At 39.7% G+C, this 22726-nt stretch overlaps 1 protein-coding gene across 1 annotated transcript in view; it reads left to right on the top strand.

The window, feature by feature from the left end:
* RCBTB1 (RCC1 and BTB domain containing protein 1) overlaps nucleotides 1-22120 on the top strand; it is a 28728-nt gene extending 6608 nt beyond the window's left edge. The window contains exons 3-14 of the mRNA XM_015812321.1: nucleotides 44-228; nucleotides 4763-4913; nucleotides 6025-6191; nucleotides 8036-8194; nucleotides 11415-11522; nucleotides 13438-13580; nucleotides 16531-16721; nucleotides 17759-17885; nucleotides 18882-19033; nucleotides 19617-19747; nucleotides 21020-21163; nucleotides 21505-22120. Of these exons, the coding sequence (XP_015667807.1) occupies nucleotides 67-228; nucleotides 4763-4913; nucleotides 6025-6191; nucleotides 8036-8194; nucleotides 11415-11522; nucleotides 13438-13580; nucleotides 16531-16721; nucleotides 17759-17885; nucleotides 18882-19033; nucleotides 19617-19747; nucleotides 21020-21160 (1632 nt within the window). The 5' untranslated portion in view covers nucleotides 44-66 and the 3' untranslated portion in view covers nucleotides 21161-21163; nucleotides 21505-22120. The remainder of the gene's footprint in view (nucleotides 1-43; nucleotides 229-4762; nucleotides 4914-6024; nucleotides 6192-8035; nucleotides 8195-11414; nucleotides 11523-13437; nucleotides 13581-16530; nucleotides 16722-17758; nucleotides 17886-18881; nucleotides 19034-19616; nucleotides 19748-21019; nucleotides 21164-21504) is intronic.
* Nucleotides 22121-22726: the final 606 nt, after the last annotated feature.

Genomic DNA, 22726 nt, shown 5'->3' on the forward strand with positions numbered 1-22726 from the left:
AAATGGAGTTTATTCATACTTGATTGATTCCCTTCTTTTTCAGAGAATACCATGAAACCATTTTAAATGACAGATAAAATAACATATTCCTCCAGCAAAATTATGATGGAGGTCGGGAAGTGGCCTATATTTACATTGCTTTCACCTCAAGAAATTGCAACTATTCGAAAAGCATGTGTATTTGGAACATCTGCCAATGAAGCTATATACATTACCCACAGTGATGAGGTAAGTAGTAGGTAGTACTTACATAGATGTGTTCTGCCTATAACAGCGGTTCTCAACCTATGGGTCGTGACCCCATTTGGGGTCGATCGACCATTTCACGGGGGTCGCCAAGCAAGGCTGTCCGCCATTTTTTTCCCCTTTTCCGGCGGTTGCCTTACCTCCCTTGAGCTGGGCCAGCTGGTGGTCGGCCTGCTCCGTCTCTGCCGCTTGCCAGCTACGCCTCGGCTGGCGCAGGGGGCGGAACCACGCATGCGTGGCGTTCCCGGGCAGGGAAAGTCCTCGACTTACGACCGGTTGGGTAGTCCTCGACTTACGACCGGTTTAGTCCTCAACTTACGACTGGTTTAGTCCTCGACTTACGACCAGTTTAGTCCTCGACTTACGACCGGTTGGGGGTCGCGGCATTAAAAAGGTTGAGAACCACTGGCCTATAACATTGTTTTAATATCTATTGGTAATATAAAAATAGCAAACTTTTGTTTTAAGTTTGCAATAGCATACCTGTATAATTAATCAGTATTTAAAACACAAATCTCAGAGTTTAAAGAAGATGAATATTGCAGTTTCTTTGTTCTTTGTTAAAATTAATATTTGTGACCGGGGAAAAAACTGAGCATAGAGTACTTTCCACTGAGCAAATATGCTTCTCTTGCCTCAGAAAACAAGGTTTTATAAAATAAGTAGCCACAGGTAGGATTCACTTTCTACTTTTATTTGCTTTCAAATATCCTGTATACAATTACAGAACAAAAATTCTGTAACTCCAAAACAAAACCCTTTTTTCCCCAGAAGGTGTCCTGTGTTCATATCTCTATGGAGGGCTTCATCAGGGAATAGACAATAGGACTCCATTCTGAATCTGAAGCCAAGGGTGCAATGAATTTCTCCCATGAAGTCCAGTCCAGATTGCTGCTCTTTCTTTGCCACACATCTCCATTTCTGCACTTTTTTTTTTTTTACAAAGTACTGTAGCCTGCAGCTAGGACATACCAGGAGGAAAGGAGAAAATCAGGGTTGGGAAGGCTGTTCTGTGATTTTTACTTTTAGATTTCCTGTCTGTGTAGTTTGTTTGCATAGATGTTCAGTGCCTTGGATTTGCAACTGGTCCAATACATTAACATCCTGGAAATTAACCTGGTGCCTTCTCTCTCTGGCTGTTGGGGGTACCCAAGAATTTCTCATGAAAGAACTTATTTCCTCCCTCTCTATTCAGCAGAGGTCTAGCAGGAGGAGACCACAGGATGAAACTGCTGTGTTCTGGAGTGGGACTAAAAGACACTTGAGTTGAGTTGCTTTCTGCAAAAATCCTAAAGTGTCGATGGTCCCCTAGAAAACTAATGAGGGGCCACTAATGTCAGTGGATTTAAGCTGTGAGCCTCTGTTTAATGCTTGAGTTGTGTGACATTTCTTGTTTAGAGGTGGGATGGGGGAGAGAAGTAGCTTGTTCTAAGCAGCTTGATTCCAGGAATCCATGGAGTTTTAAGCAGACAGGAGGTCTAGAGGCTGATCCAGACCATGCATGGTGGGACAATAAAGAAGGAAGCTAGAGTCCATTCAGATAGACAGTGGGAGGATTGAGAAGCATTGGAAAATTAATGACTTGGTAGAAGACGGAAGGGAAAGGGAGAGAGAGAGACAATCCCAGTTCAAAATACGGATGTATGTTGAGCTGCCTTACTCTTACATTGCTATGGGAGAGTGGGCCAATGCACACATCTTTTTCTGTGCTGAAAGGCATCTTTAAATTTTGAGTGATAGGCCAGGTGTTGCATATGAAAAAAGGAGTGGAACAAAAAAGTAATTGTGACTTAGTTTTATTTAGATATAATAATTCAATATACTTAATGATTTTTAATACAAAAGAATGTTCTCTTTCACATTAAAGATTACAATTTTTAACACCTGAGGTTATTTCTTTTAAAACAAGTTTGGAGGTTATTGTGGCCAAACCTCCTTCAGCCCTTCAAGGTGGCCAAGTCAGGAAACAGACCGCTCAAGAGTGATCAGTCTCTACTTTACTGAGATAGGCAATAGCAACAGAATCTTGAAATGCCTGGTCGTGTTTGCTTTTCCCTTCCTCTGATTCCCAAAGGAGTTAAGGCTAAGTCAGCTTAAGTTTCTTTTCAAGCTTTCTCTTTCTTTTTTGGGCTTGAAGCATGTTGTTGACTGTTGCATTGCTTCTCCAAGGTAATCTACACCTGACAAGAGCAAGTTACTTTACATGTTAGAATACAAATCACAGAGACACACTTCTGTCCTCTAACAAAAGGACATGTCTGTATGGGGACTGTTATTACTGTCTGCATCAGGTGTTAAATAAAATATATTTTGGTCACTCACCCATATATTAAGGGCAACTTTACAAGATCTGACTGGTTTCAAACCAGAAAGCAGCCAGGAACTCTCCTTTCTGTAAGTTGAAATAAATAAAAACTAAAATTAGATCAGTGATCTTAAAATGAATAATTATCCAAGTGTTATGAGTCACTGCAGGTTAAGAAAGTACTTCAAACTCTGCTATAGGAAGCTACTTTGCTACTTTGTACAAAAGTAGCTACATATAGCTATTTTGCTACGTGAAAACACAGAAAATAATTAAACATAAAACACATACAAGATTAGTGGGAGACTTTGGTGGCAACCCCAAATCAGTTAAATAAAAATCTCATTCATGCACAGTTTGCTGGATATTGAATGTTATTGGGGTCTATGTTATGCCAAAGACATGCTATGCCATGTTTTTCCAAGCATGATGCCCAATATTGAACTGATACTATTAAAGATATGTTGCAGCTACACTGTAGAAGATGACATCTTAGCACACCTTTTTTAAAGCTTTTTATTAGCAATAAAATACTTTGCATGGAAGGTTTGGTCTTTAAACAAATCCATCAAAGAACTGGGTTTTTTAACATACTGAACGACTCTTATTTTTTCATTCAAGACTTCAGATAGATATAGTTTCTGTAGACTAAGCTTAATTCCTGATGGGCCTGTCCATGTAGTTGTTGGCAACAGTTTTCCTCCTCCTCTTCTTCCTCCGCCCTTCCCTCCATAGCTTTAATATTCCTACTGGTCTCTCCTTTAAATATTAAACATGAAATATATGCTGAGGCTTTTGACATCAACCAGTTGAATTGATGCTGTCTCTTTATTTATTTCAGTGAAATCTTATTTTAGCATATTAATTGTGGGATTGGATGTCCATTTTTTTGTAAATATCCACTGGGCTTGGTAGGTGCTGCAGTGCGGGCCTTGGGCCTGTGCTAGGTTTCCCAGGCCCTCCCCCATCTCTAAGGCACCTTGTGTTCCACTTAATAGCTGCAAAGGGAAGAGCAGGGATTGGGATGGTTAAACAAGGCACCTCATTTAACAACATGGCACCTCATTAAACAACATGGGCACCTCATTTAACAACAATCATGGTTTATGACTGTAATGGATAGGCTCCATTATGGTTGTAAGTTGAGGACTACCTGTATTTAGAATAAAGGAAAAAAAGGGGGGGAGCAAAAAGCAAGCAAGAAAAAAAATATAAAGAAGTTAACTTCTGATTTTCTTAATAACTGTTGTAAGTATAGATGTTACTCTGTTACTCTATGGTTAAACCATGACTTACATTTTTGTGTTATTTTCTAATCATCAAAACTATTTTCATGCAAAAACATAAGGGATTTCTAGTCAGCATTAAGCTTAGATAATATCTTTTGTCTGATTAAAGTTGTCAATTTGGTCATCTCAGCAAGTCCCATCTTCACCATCCATTCCTCCGTTGTGGCTAATGACAATTTTTTTCTACCTTTGTGTATATAAATCTCACTGCAGGTATCATGTATGAAAAAGTTGCATGACTTTTTCCCAAGTGTTTATTGATCAGTCCCAAAAGCAAAGCCTCTACTTTCAATTGTATAATAATTTTTAAAATCTTATGAACTAATATATATAATTAAGTCCATTTTTTTATTTTTTGCACATCCATAAACCATAATAAAATTTCTCCTCTTGTTTATATTTCCAACATAAATTTTCAGTACCTTTATACATTCTAGATAATTTTTCTGGTGACAGATACCAACAATATATCATTTTATAAAAATTCTCTTTAAGATTATAACATAATGTAAATTTCAATCCTTTCAACCACAAAGCATTTCATTCTGAGGGGATAGAATATTGATGGTCCCTGGGTTTGATAGGAAGATCATAAATATCCAGACCCACTTATGTCATTATGTATCTATCCTCCACCATTCAAAGTAAAACGGAGAAAAAGTCAATTGGTCATTTGGAAGCATTTTCAGCTTGAAACTGTTTTAAGCCCAAGACACTTCCAAATAGCCTGCCTGAATTTGAAATAATGTATAGACTCTTAAACCTGATTTATCTTCTATCCGTACCTTATTCCATGTTTATTATAAATTTTGGTTTCATTACAAATCTTGTTATATACCACAAAGTCAATTTAGATTATTTTTTAATGTGCCATAAATGAACATATCCATGTCAGCTCATTGCTTTTGCTTTTTTTTTTCAGGTTTTTGTATTTGGACTAAACTGCAGTAATTGTCTGGGAACTGGAGATAATCAGAGTACTATTGTACCAAAAAAACTTGAAAGTTTATGTGGAAAGAGGATCTGCAGTCTTAGCTATGGAAGTGGGCCTCATGTGATCCTTAGTACAGAAGGTGGGAAACTTTTTCTGAGCAGTATTAGAGAGGCAAATCTAAGCACATGTTTCTTAGTTAGGGAACTGGAACATGCAAAAATGGTTGTAGTGAGGGAGTCTGCCCACTGTCACTGGGGCCCGTCATCTCGGTGTGAATTGCATCTGCCACTTTTCTTCTCCTGAACTAGGCTGGACAGACCTTTTGCAGCCAGGGGCTGCATCTTTTTTGGGTGAGGTTCTCTCAGTGACTGAGGATCATAGGGTGGTGGCAGCATAATTATATCTCCACAGGAGACAGAAATTGAATGTTCACTCCTTTTTAATTTTTTTTAAATATTATATGGTGTGACAACATTCCTTGTGTCAACATGTATTTAGAAGTTAGGTTTTTAAAACTAAAGTAGGTGCATGCTTAAAGCCTGTTGGAAGTTTAATTTACCATCATGCTGGATAACATATGCTCATTTAAGTTCCTTTAGTTGATTGATAAATTATATCCCATCAAGTTGCTGTCAACTCTTATCAACCAATAGATGATTTGTCCCCCACCTGTAAGATGATTTGTCCTCCACCTAGCTCCAGATCTTCCAACCATGCACCCATTGTTGTTGCAACTAAGTTCAACCATCCGTCTTGTTTCTGGTCATCCTCTTTCTTCTTTCTTTCCAGTTTTTGTAGCATTATAAACTTCTCAAGAGAGTCAGATCTTTGTATAATGAAGTTCCTTGGTTAAAATAACTGTGATGTTTAACATGGATAAATGTATGTGATAAGCTTTAAAATGGAGAGTATATTGCTCATTTACATTCTTTACACTGCAGAAAGAACGTGTGTGCGCGTTTAATGTGCATGCTAATTGCTGTTTAACTTTTTCCCAGTCAAATAATGCCAATTCATTCAGGTTCTTTAGTACCACTGCCTTATCCTCCCATAAAATTAGAGGAATGACCCTAATAATCATAATAGGTAGATAAAAAAGCCAAATTTAGTGTACATATCTGACTGGCTATTTGACCAAGCATAATAAAAGTGACTATTAAAATACAATAAACTTGTTTTGTCTGAGTAGGTGTACAAATGTTGCCTAATTGCATGTTTCACTATCGTTACTTTTGTTTATTCTTGGGTAGATGGTGAAGTTTATGCCTGGGGACATAATGGATATAGTCAGCTTGGGAATGGGACAACCAACCAGGGTGTGACGCCTATTCAGATTTCTACTAATTTGCTCATTAAGAAAGTAACCGAAGTAGCTTGTGGTTCCCACCATTCTCTTGCATTATCCGCTGATGGAGATGTAAGTTCTGCTTTTCTAACTAGCTCTTCGGGTTTTTGCTGTTAAGAATGTACTTTTGTTTGGTAAATGTTTGAAAATTGTCCTTGAAGAAAGGGTATTGATACTACCATTAATCTGTGTTTTCTTAATGAAATATTTCAGATTTTATCTTAACAATAAAAATTCTTATCTTTATAGAGGAAATCAGCTATCTGTTGACAATCTGATTTCATGGGGATTTTATATTTTGTGCAAATATTCAGTGGCAACAATAAAAAAGAACAAGGTTTCATCTATAAAAATAGAAGTTGAATGGGCTTCCTTGATGCAGTGCCCTGTGAGACAGTGACCTATTTTCTTTTGATTCAATAGGAGGCTTTCTGATTCAAAAATGAAACTTGAAATAATGATGCTTGAATTTCCCCTTTGCTTGGGAAATAATAAGTGCTGTAATTTCTAATTTTTCAGCTGGATAGAATAAACTTTATAGATATACTAGACCCGTTTTAGTAAGAAGAGGTCCAGTTTCAGAAAAATAGATGCAGAAATTTGGAACTTGGCTCCTTTAAATTGTGTGGTTATGCCTTTAAGGAAAGTGTCTGGTTCTGGGACAACATTGTCAAGCATTGGGGTCTCTTTTGTGAGACAGCCTCTTTAATTTCATACTTGACAGGTACTAGGGTTTGTTGTTTTGCACAAAGGGGATATTGTTCCATTTCAAGCCTTGAAAGTTTACAGTTAAGTTTTGAAGATATCAGATATAAATCTTTGAAAATTGCCTAGTACGGAAGTTCTATAACCTTTGCCAAGCAGTTTACCTTTTATCATTGTTCATGAGTTGAAGGCTGTTTTTTCTGTTTTCCTTCCTTCCTTCCTTCCTTCCTTCCTTCCTTCCTTCCTTCCTTCCTTCCTTCCTTCCTTCCTTCCTTCCTTCCTTCCTTCCTTCCTTCCTTCCCATGCATCATAGTGGTGTGTAGTGTGTTCTTTTATTGTCTTCTTCCTCCTCTAGTAATAAGAATTTGGCCATCTAACAGTAATAAGCACACAGGCTTGTACTATCAGATTTTTTTTTGTTAGAAGAAGAATTAGGAAGAAAAGAAAATGTGCCCTCATGTTGCTGTAAGCATATTTGGGGCTTTCTTTAAGGTAGAATACAGTTACCTCTCTTTTCCTTCCTTTTTTCCCTTTTGAAAAATGCAGAAAAGACTTGGTGGATAGAAGGCAACCCATCTCTAATGCATGGGCCCTACCTTAGAATGAGAAGTCAGGTAAAATCAGAGGAGGAAGATTGTGTTGTCCATCCTCTACCAGTGAATGCTAGAAGCCGAGAAAAATGCAGTCTGGCATTGGGAGGAAGGCAAACAATTCAAAGCTGATGTCTGCCTTTTCCTTTATCCAGTGAATCTGGGCCATTCCTTCATCCAGGGCTGAACATTTAACTTGTAAAGCTGTATTTAAAGTGTCTGTCTTTAGGGAAAAAAAGTAGTAACAGGCATTGATTCCAAATGGGATCCCTCTTGATTGGGTCCCTAATTTCCTGCAGAAAAATGTTCGCTTTCTAACTGAAGATTTGCCTAGAAGCATTATATGGTACAAGGTAATATGTATACTCTTTCATTAGCCAAGTGTGTTAGAAGAGACTCCCATATCAATGGCTTTGTGTTGCCAGCAATTAGAATAATAATCACATCAGTATTTTGAAGTATATCATAAATGGCCATGCTACTTGTCTGTGGCTTATAAAACGAATTATTTTGGTACCTGCACTGTTAAACAGTATATGCTTTGGGAAAATGTTTCTGCTCATGTAGTAAGGTTTGTGGTATGTTTCTTGGTGTCTCTCCCTTTTCATCCTTTATTAAAAGGTATATGCCTGGGGCTATAACAACTGTGGACAAGTTGGGTCAGGATCAACTGCAAATCAGCCAACTCCTCGCAGAGTCTCCAATTGTTTACAGGCTAAGGTAGCAGTCAGCATTGCCTGCGGTCAAACTTCTTCTGTTGTGGTCATAGATAATGGGGAGGTAAGCATTTGGTGGTCTTCTACATTTGCCTCTGATTCTGCAGACAGAAGTGTTCCTGTATAAGCCTTTCATAGAAAACGTACAACAAAGTCTTGTTTAGTTATTGGGATTAAAAAACAACAACAAGAACCTCATCTACCTGTTCCGCAGGTCAAGATTACGTTTTACTTTGTTGCGCAAGATTGTTTTCCTCACTAGAGCCTGTTTCTGACAATAATTCTGGAGGATTTTCTGGTGGCAGTGAAAATGGCATATATTGGTGAACTGGGGGGCAATTTTCAGTCAATTTCCCTCCCTTGCATCCTTTAAAATTCTCTGGAAGATATGAACTGGCACAGATTTTATGAATTACCTAAACCTTCCAAAGTTTTCAAATTAAATTTGGAAAAAAATGCTTAAAAAGAGAATATTTGTCAAATAAAATACAAAGATTGCTTTAAAAAATTATGAGAAGTTTTAAAGCATCAAATGTCTATCTCTGTTCAGTGAGAAAATCTTCTGTCTCAAAGCCTTGAATTTCAGCCAATTGTGTGAGAAGGTATAGTACATTTGAAGTGAACCCAAAAATAAAATAGAAATGAGTGATATGGGGAGATGAGCTAAGGAACTGCAGAATGAAGACAAATGTTGATCTTGCTCTTCTGGAGACTGGCTTGATTCCTTACCTTTTTGTTCTCTTTAAACACACGTCCAATTAAAATAGTTTCAGAAGTAGATATGGGCAATTCAGAGAAATTCTCTGAAATTCTACAGCCTTGGTAATATCTGAGAGAAGATGGCTAGTCTCCAATTTGTGAGGCCTTTTGACTTACATCTCTTATCATTCTTTGCTCTATAGTTTTATTATCCAAAAATCCCAGGGCTGTTTTCCAAGTAGTACAGGCCTTGTTTATTTCCATTTCCATTTAAGAAGTGCTGCTACCAGATCTAGGATTCAGTGACAATAAGCTCAAACTTGTGTGAATGCCAACAAGTTTTACTAGGAATAAACTCAGTTACAGATGAAAAGGAAATAGTCCTGTCTGTGTTCTTTCAGTTTGTCAGAAACTTCCAGAATGATAGTGGACAAGCTGGAACTGGCTGAAAGCTGCGTACCATCTTCCTAAATCATAACTTAGCCAGCTGAACTACTGCCTAAGATACTTTATGTAAGGCACTGTTGCTAGAGTACAACACCTAGAGACAGCCCAATGACATTTCTTGTCAATAGCAGTTAGTCTTCCTTCCAGGTATCTTAAGTGAGGTATTGTCTCTAACATGCCAATATTCATCCTCCCCTCTGCGTGTGTTGAACTAGGAAGTTATGCTAATTCTCTTTATCTTAATTGTTACGAGTAGTGATACAGATAAAAGGTTCAGAAACAGGGATGGTTGCATAAAAAACACAGTCAGTGCTGAAGTACAGTAACCTTTTATAAGCGTAGATATAGAATATCTGTCTTATATGTGCAAATAGAAAGCAGATCATACTATTAACACCTGCTTATCTTCCACAATGGAGAATAGCATTGATCCAATCCTTCTGTTTCATAGGAAATCTTCTACACCACCCCAAAATAACCTGTAAAATATGGGAAACATTTTCTACCCTTGTAAAAAATATAAAATCAAGATTTCTCCTCTGAAATAATAGAGTATTTATGAACACAGGAAATGAGAAAGAAAAGAGTACAACATTTTGTTTTAAAATCAGGTTTCTTTCAGTGTATTATACTTCAAAGTTTTTGAACTTCTGCTAGTTTATCACTTCTTTCATAAATCCTGGAGCACCGGGGAAGTACCAGGATTGGAAAAAGGCTGATGTGCTCCCCATCTTCAAAAAAGGAAAAAGAAACGGACCCAGGAAACTACAGACCAATCAGTTTAACATCAATACCTGAGAAGATCCTAGAAAAGATAATAAAAAACAGATCTGCAAACAACTAGAAGCAAACAAAGTCATAACTAGTAGCCAGCACCGGTTTGTTAAAAACAGATCATGCCAAACCAATCTTATTTCATTCTTCGATAAAGTGACCAAACTAGTAGACCAGCGAAATGCAGTAATATACTTAGATTTCAGTAAGGCATTTGATAAAGTAGACCATAACCTACTTGGTAAGCTAGGAAAAGGTGGAATAGACAACATCACTACCAGATGGATCTGTAGCTGGATGACAAACTGTACTTAACAAGTAGTCCTCAATGGCACTACATCCACATGGAGAGAAATAAGCAGTGGGGTACCACAAGGTTCCATCTTAGGCCCAGTACTCTTCGATATCTCCATAAATGACTTAGATGAGGGAATTGAAGGGGAACTCATCAAATTTGCAGATGACACCAAACTGACAGGAGTAGCCAACACCCCAGAAGACAAACTCAGGATCCAAAAAGATCTTGACAAACTTGAACAATGGGCCCTATCCAACAAAATGAGTTTCAGTGTGGAGAAAAGCAAAGTCTTACATTTAAGCAGGAAAAACCAAAGGTACAAATACAGATTTGGTGAGACCTGGCTTAAAAACAGTAACTGTGAGAGGGACCTTGGAGTCCTAGTGGACGATCACTTGACTATGAGCCAGCAGTGTGCAGCAGCAGCAACCAAAAAAGCTAATACAATCCTGGGTTGTATAAACAGAGGCATAGAATCAAGATCACACGAAGTATTAGTACCGTTTTATAAAACCCCTAGTAAGACCACACCTGGAATACTGCAGCCAATTTTGGTCACCATATCCCAAAAAAGATGTTGAGAGTTTGGAAAAAGTTCAGAGAAGAGCAACTAAGATGTTCAAAGGCCTGGAGACTAAAACATACGAAGAAGGGCTGGGTTTGACTAGTCTAAAGAAAAGAAGAAATAGGGGAGACATGATAGCAGTATTCCAGTATCTGAGGGGCTGCCACAAGGCAGAGGGGCCAGGTTGTTCACCAAAGCACCAGAGGGAAGGATGAGATAGAATGGTTGGAAACTGATCAAAGAGAGAAGCAACCTGGAACTAAGGAGAAACTTCCTGACAGTGAGGACAATCAACCAGTGGAACAGCTTACCCCCAGAATCATGGGTGCTCCATCACTGGAGATTATTAAGAAGAGACTAAACATTCACCTGTCTGAGATGGTGTAGGTTCTCCTGCTTGAGCTCCTGCTTCTCCCTTCCAGCTCTATTCTATTCTCCCAGAACAGGAGCTCTTTGGATACAAATAATGTAAATGGTTAATTAACCTCCTTCTCACTCCAGGTCTATGGCTGGGGCTACAATGGCAATGGACAACTGGGTCTGGGAAATAATGGCAATCAGTTAACTCCATGCCGGGTGGCAGCTCTTCAAGGGGTGTGTGTAATGCAGGTGAGTATAGAGATCTTTGTTTTCTGTTTCTTGAATGATTGTTGGGAAATTGTCCCTAATCTTGGGAAGATTCATTGTTAAGGAGAAAAGAGCAGTGTAACCTCTACCCAACTAATCTCTTCCAGTTCTGTATTTTTAATAAGTGGATAGGAAGTTATGCACGTTGAATGTTTTGTTTTTAAACTGTGCAGACAGCTGCATTCTTAAATGATCCTGGAGAATGATCTTGGAATATTTAGAGCAAATGAAAAGTTTCCTGAAAGCTTGACCAAAATTAGGTGTAGCCAAATCAGTTTTAGTCCCTTGGCCTTTATCTTTTGCCCATCATACTCTATAAGAAATCTTATCCTTCTCTTCTGTTCATTATGGATGGCTCTGATGAATTTCTACGGCTTAAGTATGCCATTTGTGACAAGAACTGAGCATTGATTGGTCTGTGCTGTTGCCTGGCAGAGTAATTGCTGTTCATTTGGAATCTGCATAATAAACAACATGTAGTATCTGAAGTACAAAATCAGAGCTGTGGTGCAGGCATTCAGTGTACACATTCTTGAATATTTTGTGTGTTCAGCTTTTCCAGCATGTTTGATTGTCTTGGCTTCAGTAATAACAGGCACTAGCAGGAACAATTAAGGGTACAGGTAGTCCTCAACTTATAATTGAGCCAGGAATGCTGGTCATAAGTCATTGCAGTTGTAAGTTGAGTTACCATGACCAGACTCAATTATACAACTTTTTACGATGTTAAGCGAGTTACTGCGTCACATAGTCATACGTTCAAATCCAGCTTATCCAATGGCATCTTTGCTGGAAAATGATAAAAATGTTGCAAAATGGGATCACATGACTGTGGGATGTTGCAAACAGCTATAATTGCAAACCAGCTGCCAAGCACCCAAAATGCAAACATATGACTTCAAGGGTGGTGCAGCAGCTGCCATAACTTCATGGATGGGTTGCAACTAACTTTTTTCAAGTTCGTTGTAACTTTGAATGATCATTTAGCTGCAGTTCTAAATCAAGAACTACCTGTAAGTGCTGCAGACCTCCTGTAAATGCCTCATCTCTGCTCTTCATTAAGGCAGCCTACATTTTCCAGATTTTGAGATTGTAAAAGGAAGCTGTTACCTAATGGAATCCACCCATTAAAATGAAGGTGACTCTTAATTATCCTTTTTCAGTCTCATCTGGGAGCCTGGAAAAGATTTCATGAAGAGCAAAAAGATGCTGTGTTTGCTAGAGCAGCGGTTCTCAACCTATGGGTCGGGACCCCATTTGGGGTCGATCGACCATTTCACGGGGGTCGCCAAGCAAGGCTGTCCACCATTTTTTTCCCTTTTCCAGCGGGTGCCTTACCTCCCTTGGGCTGGGCCAGCTGGTGGTCGGCCTGCTCAGTCTCTGCCGCTTGCCAGCTACGCCTCAGCCGGCACAGGGGGCGGAACCACGCATGGGCGGTGCTCCCGGGCAGGGAAAGTCCTTGACTTACGACCGTTTGGGTAGTCCTCGACTTATGACCGGTTTAGTCCTCGACTTACGACCGGTTTAGTCCTCGACTTACGACCGGTTTAGTCCTCGACTTACGACCGGTTGGGGGTCGCGGCATTAAAAAGGTTGAGAACCACTGTGCTAGAGGTCGTTTCCCCCTGATAATTGTGGAAGTGTGCACAGCCCTAGTAGTGGTATAGATTTTGTATTGAAGAATTACCAATCAGCCTTTAGAGACTAGCCAATTGATACCTAAGTATGGTACAAAACTGTTAATAATAACTGAAGCTTTTATGCCTCCTATAAGGGTTTCTCTTCTAGCACATCAAGCATGCAGCTTGTATTATGCTTCAGTGAATAAACTCCTTTCACTGCTATCCTGGAGTGGTATGTATACTAACTCCTGCCTTCTTTACAAACTTATTTGCAGATTGTCTGTGGCTATGCACACACGCTAGCACTAACAGATGAGGGTTTACTGTATGCCTGGGGAGCAAACACTTATGGGCAGTTGGGGACTGGCAACAAAAGCAACCATCTCAGCCCAGTGCAAATCATGATGGAAAAGGAGAGGTAAATGCCACTGCAGCCAATGCTTGGTGAGCTGGGAATAGGGTTGTTCTATCAGCTACCTCCAATTCATGGCTTTGGAAAACAGATTGGTACATGCAATTTGTTAATGAAGGCTTTGGGTTCAGGGGGAATAATCCAACATGTAATACAAAAAGCCTCTTCCTGACTCCCCCCCATCCTCGCTCTGGTGGAGGCAGTGGCAGGCGAAGGTGAGCTGTAGCGCATGCCCTCCCTCCCCGCTGCTACCCCACATCGTCCTGCACGCACAGCCCGGAGGCACATGCGGGACAATGTGGGGCAGCAGCAGGTGGGCACATGCCAGATCGGGCCTTCCCCCGCCGCTGCCGCCCCCACCAGTGCAAGGATGGGTGGCACAGCTTCGCTTCCAGATCTGCTGCCTGACAACATCGCCCCTTGCATACAGAGGCCAGCGAGCACATGGGGACCGACGGTGTCCGTCAGCAGCCACAGCATGCTGGCTGTCCTGCATAATGGCAAACTGGCCATGGAGACCCATTGGTGCGAGCGGTGACGGCGCCGGGATGGCCGGAAGTCCGGCCCATCCACTCGACAGCTCTGACGGAGGCGGCTTCTGCTGCTGCTCCGACCAGTCAACCATGCAGGGAAGGAGGGACAGCTGGTGCGTGAGATCTGCTGCCTCATCGGGCTGCCAGCGAGCAACCAAGGCAGCTCCAGACCCCCGGCTACCCCTCCACCTCCTCCTGCTTCCCTGCATGGTTAACTGGTCTGAGCAGCAATAGAAGCCACCCCCGTCAGAGCCGTTGAGTGGATGGGCCCAGGCCGGGCAAGGGCTTCCTTCCAGCCATCCTGCCTCCACCAGCGCGAGGATGGGCGGCACAGCTTCGCTTCCAGATCTGCTGCTGGCTGAGCTTGGCGATGCAGGGATCACTGCCGCCGCTTCCTGCTTCCCTGTGTGGTTGGCCAGTCAAGGGGCTCAGGGGTATAAATGAAATAAAAAAAAAAAAAAAAAAAGCAGTAGGAGGAGCAGCAGCCGCTGCCCCCAACAGAGCCACCATGTAGACAGGGCCCGCACCAGGTGAAGGCTCCTTTCCGGCTATCCCGGGACCGTCTCTGCCCAGCCGATGGGGCTGCCATGATGCAGGACAGCCAGCAGGCTGTGGCTACTGACGGACACTGTCAGCCCCCATGCGTTTGCTGGCCTCTGTGTGTGGGGGCCGATGGTGTCAGGCAGCAGCTGCTCCAGCCCCTGCCTCGCCTTGCCTTGCCCCGTGGCGATTGGCACACCCGCCCTGCCTCGCCTCACCTCACCCTGCAGCATGAGCCTCCGGCCCACCACCCCACCCACCAGAGACCCCCTGGATCTCCCCTAACCCTGCCCGGCCCCCACAGACATCCCTCCCCCCACAAGCATCATTGAGGTGGCCACACCCACCACGGCCACGGCCACCCAGTTGACCATGCCCCCCAGCACCCGGCGATAAATGGGTTTGGGGTTGCAGTTTGGGCACTCGGTCTCTAAAAGGTTCGCCATCACTGAGCTAGGATATTAATTGCCATCAGGCAATTTCTCTTGGGCTGCCAACACCTGATTTCCTTTGCCCCAAAGGCTGTCTCTCCCTTGCAGCCAACTTCCATCTTCTCTGGACTGTAGCCAGGGGCCACCCAGGGATATTTCAAGAGTCTTGTCCCAGGATCATTTGGACAAGCATTTCAATGCTTCAGAGTGCCTAGAATTACCAGTCATCATTCCCCACTCTTCAAATCTTTCTCACCAGCTTCTTTTTTTCTTGTGAGAAAAAGTTGAACCCTAAGAAACAGTTTATCTCCAAAGCTATTTATCAGCTGCCTTGGGCTTCTTGGGTGCCCCTGGGAGACTCCCAACAGTCAAATAAATTGCCATCAAATCAATAAAAGATAAAGATAAAGTTGACAAGTGCAATGAAGCAAGGCCCCCTTAGTTACTTATTTTATATCCCACATGCCCAAAGATATATGGAACCATAATCCTTACCATCACCCACCAGTTGCTTAAATAAATTGTAGACAGCTGGATGGGGAAATATTTTTTAAAAAAATCTGAAAAATATATAGAAAATTTGTGTTTTATTTATTTATTTATTCAATTTCCATAGCTGCCCAACTTGATCAAGTGACTCTGTTTATGGATTGTTTGTAAGCACAAACATTAGCACACACACATAGGAAAAAACTTGTTCTCTGAATCTGAAGAGGAAAGGATTAAGATGGTGAAGGAAAGGCAGGTCCTTAACTGAGTTCTTCACAATAGGGCTGGAAGGGACCTAGTAATTCAACCCCATGCTCAAGGCAGGAGCTTTATACCATCCAAGTCAAATGGATGTCCTATCTTCTTTTGAAAAATGATGAAGCATCCACTACACCTGGTGGCAAGAAGTTTGTCATTAGTTCCAGGTTGGAATTCTCTTAACGAGCTTCTCCCCACTGCTTCTTGTCTTATCAGGTGCTTTGGAAAATAAGTTGACTCCTCCTCTTTTCTGTGACTGGAAGTACTGGAAGACAAACAAGGCTAAACATACCTAAGCTAAACATACCTAGTGCCCTTAACTGTTAATTAGTTCAGCCTCCAGACCCTTATCATCTGTGTTGTTCTTCTCTGTATACTTTCTAGGGTCACAGCATCTTTTTTTGTATTATTAGTCACAGAAACGTACATTCCCATGTATAAGAGCTCACAGGTCACTTACGTATTCTAGTCTATTCTATTCTGCTTTATTTTATTTTTTGTTATACGTTTTTATCTTCATTTTCTTTACTCGGTAAGTATATTATCTGTGGGAGGTAACTAACCTTCAAGACTATACTGAGTTTTGGAACAAAATGATAGTGAAAGTAAAATCAGCCACCAAATGATTAGCCAGCATAAGAACAACAGGACAAACGTGACATCTCTGCGGCTGAATACTTGTGGTTTGCTTTTGTCCTTGTGTAGGGTCGTCGAGATTGCCGCTTGCCATTCTACTCACACATCTGCTGCCAAGACACAGAGTGGCTTAGTGTACATGTGGGGCCAATGTCGGGGGCAGTCGGTGGTCCTGCCCCATGTTACCCACTTTTCCTGCACAGATGATGTGTTTGCTTGCTTTTCCACTCCTGCTGTGATGTGGCGTCTCCTCTCCGTTGGTGAGAGCTAGTTTCACTTAATGTCAGATGCAAAAGTGAAAATTTCTGATAGCCATGGATGGTTGTGTGGGAGAGGCCTGTAATGGCCTGTGACAATAATCTTGACAGAAAAGAGGAAGAGCTGCAGTCTCGACAATTTTTTTTTTATAAACAAAATCAGAGCCTCAACGAAGAATGGAGTTTGAGAAAGCATCTCACAATTGACCCTCCCTTCTTCTCCAGTATATAAAGACTGGGGAGAAGGGAAGTGCTTTCAGACTTGCAAAAGGCTGTGATCTTGCAATAAAAATAGTATTAATACTCATGGCTTTGGCTTTCAGTAGCACTTTTCCCACACAATCCTCATTCCCAGAACCGTTTTAAGTGTTCTTGGACAGATGTGGGAAATGCCTATAACTTGTCTGAATTTATATGCAGGTATATTGCATATAATTTTTTTGTGTTTTTGAGGTTTTATACATTCGTGATCAGGAAATAATGTTCACAGAATACTCATCAAATTATCCTGTTTGTAGAGCTGGAATATAGTGAATTTAACTTGCCATAAAAATCAAAGTTATGACTTTTATAAAAAATTGGAACTAAAGTGTTGTGAACGAGTCAAAGGGCTTTTCACATGCTGCTGCTTGTTCCTGTACAGCAGGCAGTTGGAAGAGTAGGGAGAATGGTGTAATTTATGACAAATCTGATTTACCTACCTAAATACCAAAATACTGATAGTTTAAAAAAACCATGAATCATGGCTTCTGATGGGAACCATAGTACCCCAAATATTAAACTGTATTGGTTTTGTTAAAACGTAAGGTGCCACATTATTCTGTTTTTAATTACTCCCTTCTAGAATCAGACTTGTTTTATATTTCAGATCTGCCCAGTTACATGGAACACAATTTTTTTTGATAAGGTTGATATCATCATATTTCCATTATAAATTTAAATGAAGTAGTGTGTTGATGAAAGCTATACTATACACTTTTGTGTGTGAAATTGTTGAATCCTGGCATGAATAGACTCTTATTTCTTTTGGTGTTTTACAGAGCATGAGGAATTTTTAACAGTGACAGAGTCTCTGAAGAAAGAATTTGATAGCCCTGAAACATCAGATCTAAAGTTTAGAGTGGATGGAAAATTTATTTATGTACATAAAGCCGTTTTAAAAATCAGGTAATGTTTATAACTAATCATCCAGATGGTTAAGAAATGCCTAGATCATCTTACTAATTTAGCTACTATATTTTGTTATGCATCTTTAATGAACTTGCCATTTTTACATTCTTTTTAATTGCCTAATATGTGATAGATGTTGAAATAAGATTAAGGATGGATTAATACTTCAATAGGTACTTTGAATTTGATTAAAATTAAAAGCATTGGATAAACTTTCATTTTGAGGCTATAGTTATACTCGATATAAAATATAGCTTTAATTACTCATAGCTATTAGGAAGAATCACAATGTTAACTGTTGTGAATATGATTGAACTGGTATTTTTAAAAGATATGTGAATTTTTAATACTGAATAGCTGACCCAAATTAATATTCATAAAAATCAAAAATTAGGCTGATTGAAAAATCAGTATGTAGAAAAAAGGTAAAGGTAGACCAAACTAAATCCAAAAACACTTAAGGAATTTCTGGAAGCTTGGCATTCAGACAAATCAGCCATCAACAGACAAATAAAAATAAACCATATTTATAACCATTCAAAAGAGAAATAAGCTAAGAAGGAAACAAAAAGTCAAAGACACATCCTCCTCAGCAGCTAACACTGGGATTATCATCAAACAAACCAAAAACAATATTTTAATTGGGGAACTACTAGGGAGAAAATCACATCCCCACCAAAACTAACAGAGCAAGCTACTGTATATAAACAAATCACCTGCGCTGATGATGTTACCTAGTTGGGTAATGAAATGTTTGCAAGCAAACAACCATACTCGGAGAACACCAAATACTCCACAGAAAAAAAGATATTTTGGAAGTTTAATGTATCAGTTTTAGTCTATAAGATGCTGACACTTCTTTTGTGGTGTACAGGTAGTCTTCAACTTATAATCACAGTTGGGACTGAACTTCCGTTGCTAAGCTTTTATTTCTTCTGTTCTTGATGTAATGTGAAAAATTTGGAGGAAGTTTATCAGTGTTTTTTCTTGCAGATGTGAGCACTTCCGTACTATGTTCCAGTCCTATTGGAATGAAGACGAGAAGGAAGTGATAGATGTAGATCAGTTTTCCTACCCAGTGTATCGTGCTTTTCTTGAGTACTTATACACCGACAATGTTGACTTGCCACCTGAAGATGCTATAGGTAGTAGTGGAATCTTTGGCAAAAATATGTTGGGAAATTAAGTATCCAGGATAAATTTTTGTTTTCATTTTTCAGTGGGAGAGGGAGATGGTATCATCTTACCACAGATGTTAGCAACTCTTGGTGCCTCTATCTTGCCTTTTCAGTTTGCAGTTCTGTTCTATGGTGAACTGAGACACCAAAGTGCCATTATTTTGCTGAATTTGTGTCTGTACCTTGCCGATTAGATATAAGATATGGGTTCAGGCTTTCTGCTGGGAATTAAACTCAGACTTTTGCACATTAGATGACTGTATATTGCATTAGTTGTAGGAGCTGTCCACATCCTGGCACAAAGCAGTTAACGGAAAGAGATCAAAAGAACATATCAGTCAGGCCTCTTCAGTCTACCTTCCATTAAGCTGCCAGAGCCGGGTGAAAAGGGACAGTGGACTGAATATGCCTGTCTCTGTTTAACAGCCTTTTCTGGTGAACTCTGCCTCCTAAGATGTGTAAAGACTTTACATTTTCAATGTACCTTTTTATACTGTATGATCAGTGTGCAATGAGATTCTGCTTAATTTAATTAAAATCTTAATTTCAGGGCTTCTGGATTTAGCTACATCATACTGTGAAAACCGACTGAAAAAACTGTGTCAGCATCTCATCAAAAGAGGAATCACAGTGGAGAATGCTTTCTCGCTGCTCTCTGCAGCAGTGCGCTATGATGCAGAGGTAATTAGGTGTCCCCTAAAATCTGCCCTCTCCAATGCGCCTTGGGAATTGCTAGGGAAGCAGTGAAGCAGCCCAGGCACAACATGACTTTTAAGAGGGGAGGTGGAAGTCAGAAGGAGTATCTCTGTATGCATATATATTGGATGAATACTGGTGGGAAATTAGAGTACTATCCTGGGAGTATTTATTTGGGTGATAATGTCTTGAGGTGAATATATGAAGACATACTTGGAGAGTCATCTTGGGTGATAGACATGAGCAACAAAATGTATTAGAATGACAAAAATTGGTTTGTTAGCAATGTTGTATCTTCATCAGTTTGCATTCTGTGAATTCCTGGGTGATTTAGCATTTGAGACTCAACTTAGTGTCTAGCCATATTACTACTTTCTGACCAGTTGGACTTTACCTCAGGAGCAATAACATTATTCAAGACTAAGGGGTTGAGTCTTGGGCTCTGTGGAATGCAGTCCTGTTTACATAATGTAAGGTTACATAAGAGTCTAAGATGTAATTCAGCTCATGCTGTGCACCCCCAATGAGTGTCAAAACTCCTTTGTAGGGCTCACTCCACGACATCCTTGGAGATGTGGGTATATCTCATTGCCAAAGTACAGGCTTTTTTTCCTTTGTGTTATACACATAGTAAACCACCATTGGAGGCCATCACAATTCTCTTCATGCATTATCAAATAATAAGCATTTTAGTGGTGGAAATGAAGAGAAGGAGCTAGAACAGACACATCTGCCCAAAGAATTCTTTCCAGTGTTATGGCAAATTGTTCCAAGTGTGTCATGAGAGAAAATATGTGAAGTTTTAGGGATGATTTATCTATTAAAAAGGTAGTTTTTCTGCAGCATTAAGAATATGAAAAAATTGCCCCATCATAATTTTATTCTCTTTTTAATACCAAATACATTACCTGTTTGTTGATAAGATTTTTTCAATCCAGATAGTCCACCTTGAAGTAGTTTGTAATTGAAAGATAAAGTAATAGAATCTGAAAATAAAGTACTTAAAAAGTGATCACTTAAAGCTACTTATACCTACTTCAAATTGTGTTTCCACCTACATGGAAAAAGATTTTAAGATGGGTAAAATGAAAATATTTCCTTTTTCTATTGTGGCTAAAACAAGTGGCAGAATGATCTATTTGAAAATAACAAAAGTTGTGTATGTTGGTAATACTTTCTTCAGCATTGGTAATATTGGATGTTTTGATTTAAAACTTCTTTTGAATAGGTGTAAAGGTTTTTTTGTTTTCTATCTAGGATTTAGAAGAATTCTGCTTTAAGTTTTGTATCAATCACTTGACTGAAGTCACCCAGACAGCTGCCTTCTGGCAAATGGATGGTTCTCTGCTAAAGGAATTCATTGCTAAAGCCAGCAAATATGGAGCCTTTAAGAACTGAGAGGTGTGTTTGTTTGGAACTATATCGCCACAGTTGATGTGATTTCATGCCTTTTTCTCATAGGTCCAATTAATTATATTGCAGGTTTTGTACCTGTACTGTAGGTTTTGTACCTGCAGTACAAAACCACATGCCCAACAGCTATGCTTTTAAAGGGATTCCAAAATAAGTAGCAAGCACTTTACTTGGGTTTTGTTACTCCAAAGAGTTGGATCTATTTACTGTTTTAAGAAACTCTTGAGAAAATCAGAACAGATGGGGTGGGTAGGAGAAATAGCCAAAATAATGTCAGAGATTGTTAGTCTGTTTGTAATCACATTGTGGTACCTCTTGTTCTTTTGAAGCACTCTGATAGCAACCGGAAGCAAAATATCTTGTATGGAATAAAGGGAATTTTGAGAAAGGAATCATCCTCTCTGTATATATGTGAATGAAATTTGCACCGTCATTTGAGAAGAATTTGTGAAAAATGCTTCATTTCTCTATACGTCTTTCTGGGAATAAGTCTCACTGAATTCAGTGGGATATAATAAATTTGCGCTGTAAGTACATTGAGTTATACAATAACTTGAAATGTTGAAGAACCAATTTGTTTTTCCTAAACAAATTGGAATTATTGTTTTTGTATTTCCTTTGTAGTGTATTATGTTTGGAAAAGAATTAAATATTGTTTTGTTTTGTGGACTTAAATAATTCTAAGTAATTGACTGTTGGAAAGCTGTTTTGCATTGCAATTATGTATAAACTATATAATAAAATGGGTGCCTGCCTATTGTAACCTCTAAACTATATTAAAGTTGTGCACTAAATCATCTTTATATGAAGACTATGGCATTCTGGATGGACTCCTTTTTTCACCAAAAATGTTGGAATGAAGTTAGGAAGTTAATTATCTGTGCAGCAATTCCAAAATGTGAATAAATGAGAAAAGGTATTAATAAAGTCTTTTGGAGTATTTGCTATAGAAGAGTTTGATCTTTCAATTTTCGTATGCGATGAGTTATGCTTCTCTCTCCTTGGAATGACTGATGGTTGAGTCTCACTTGGTGCTGCTCATTTATGGGTGGTTTACTGAAATCACTTCTTGGAAGACTGAAGGACACGCACGCACGCACTCTCTCTCTCCCCCTCCTCCTCTCCCTCTCTCTCTCTCTCTCTCTTACCTTGCCAGAATCAGGTGAGCTGAAAGGACCTTTATGCGTAAAACCTGTGCTGTGCATATCTGTTGCCATAGATTTCTGACAATCTTCCTGCTTAAAAATTTCTATTAAAATGGAATTAGCTCATCTGTCTTTTTAAAAATCTGAAGCTGTTACTACTACTTATGCTTTTGAGCAGCAGAGAACAAATTGATTATTTTAATAATAGGGTCACTCAGCCTTTTAATCTCGTTTATCATAACATGAGATTTAATGCTTCCTTGTCTGCGGGAGGAAATATGTATTTCTTGTGCTACCTTTGTTACTATTGTCTTTCTCTGAACTTACCCTGATTTGTCCATGTTAAAACTGCAGTATGCTGAACTGGCTCACACTTCAGAAGTTGAATTAAAGTCAAATTTCTCTT

Source organism: Protobothrops mucrosquamatus, unplaced genomic scaffold (assembly GCF_001527695.2).
Source record: "Protobothrops mucrosquamatus isolate PMUCROS unplaced genomic scaffold, P.Mucros_1.0 scaffold78, whole genome shotgun sequence".
Classification (NCBI taxonomy): Eukaryota; Metazoa; Chordata; class Lepidosauria; order Squamata; family Viperidae; genus Protobothrops; species Protobothrops mucrosquamatus.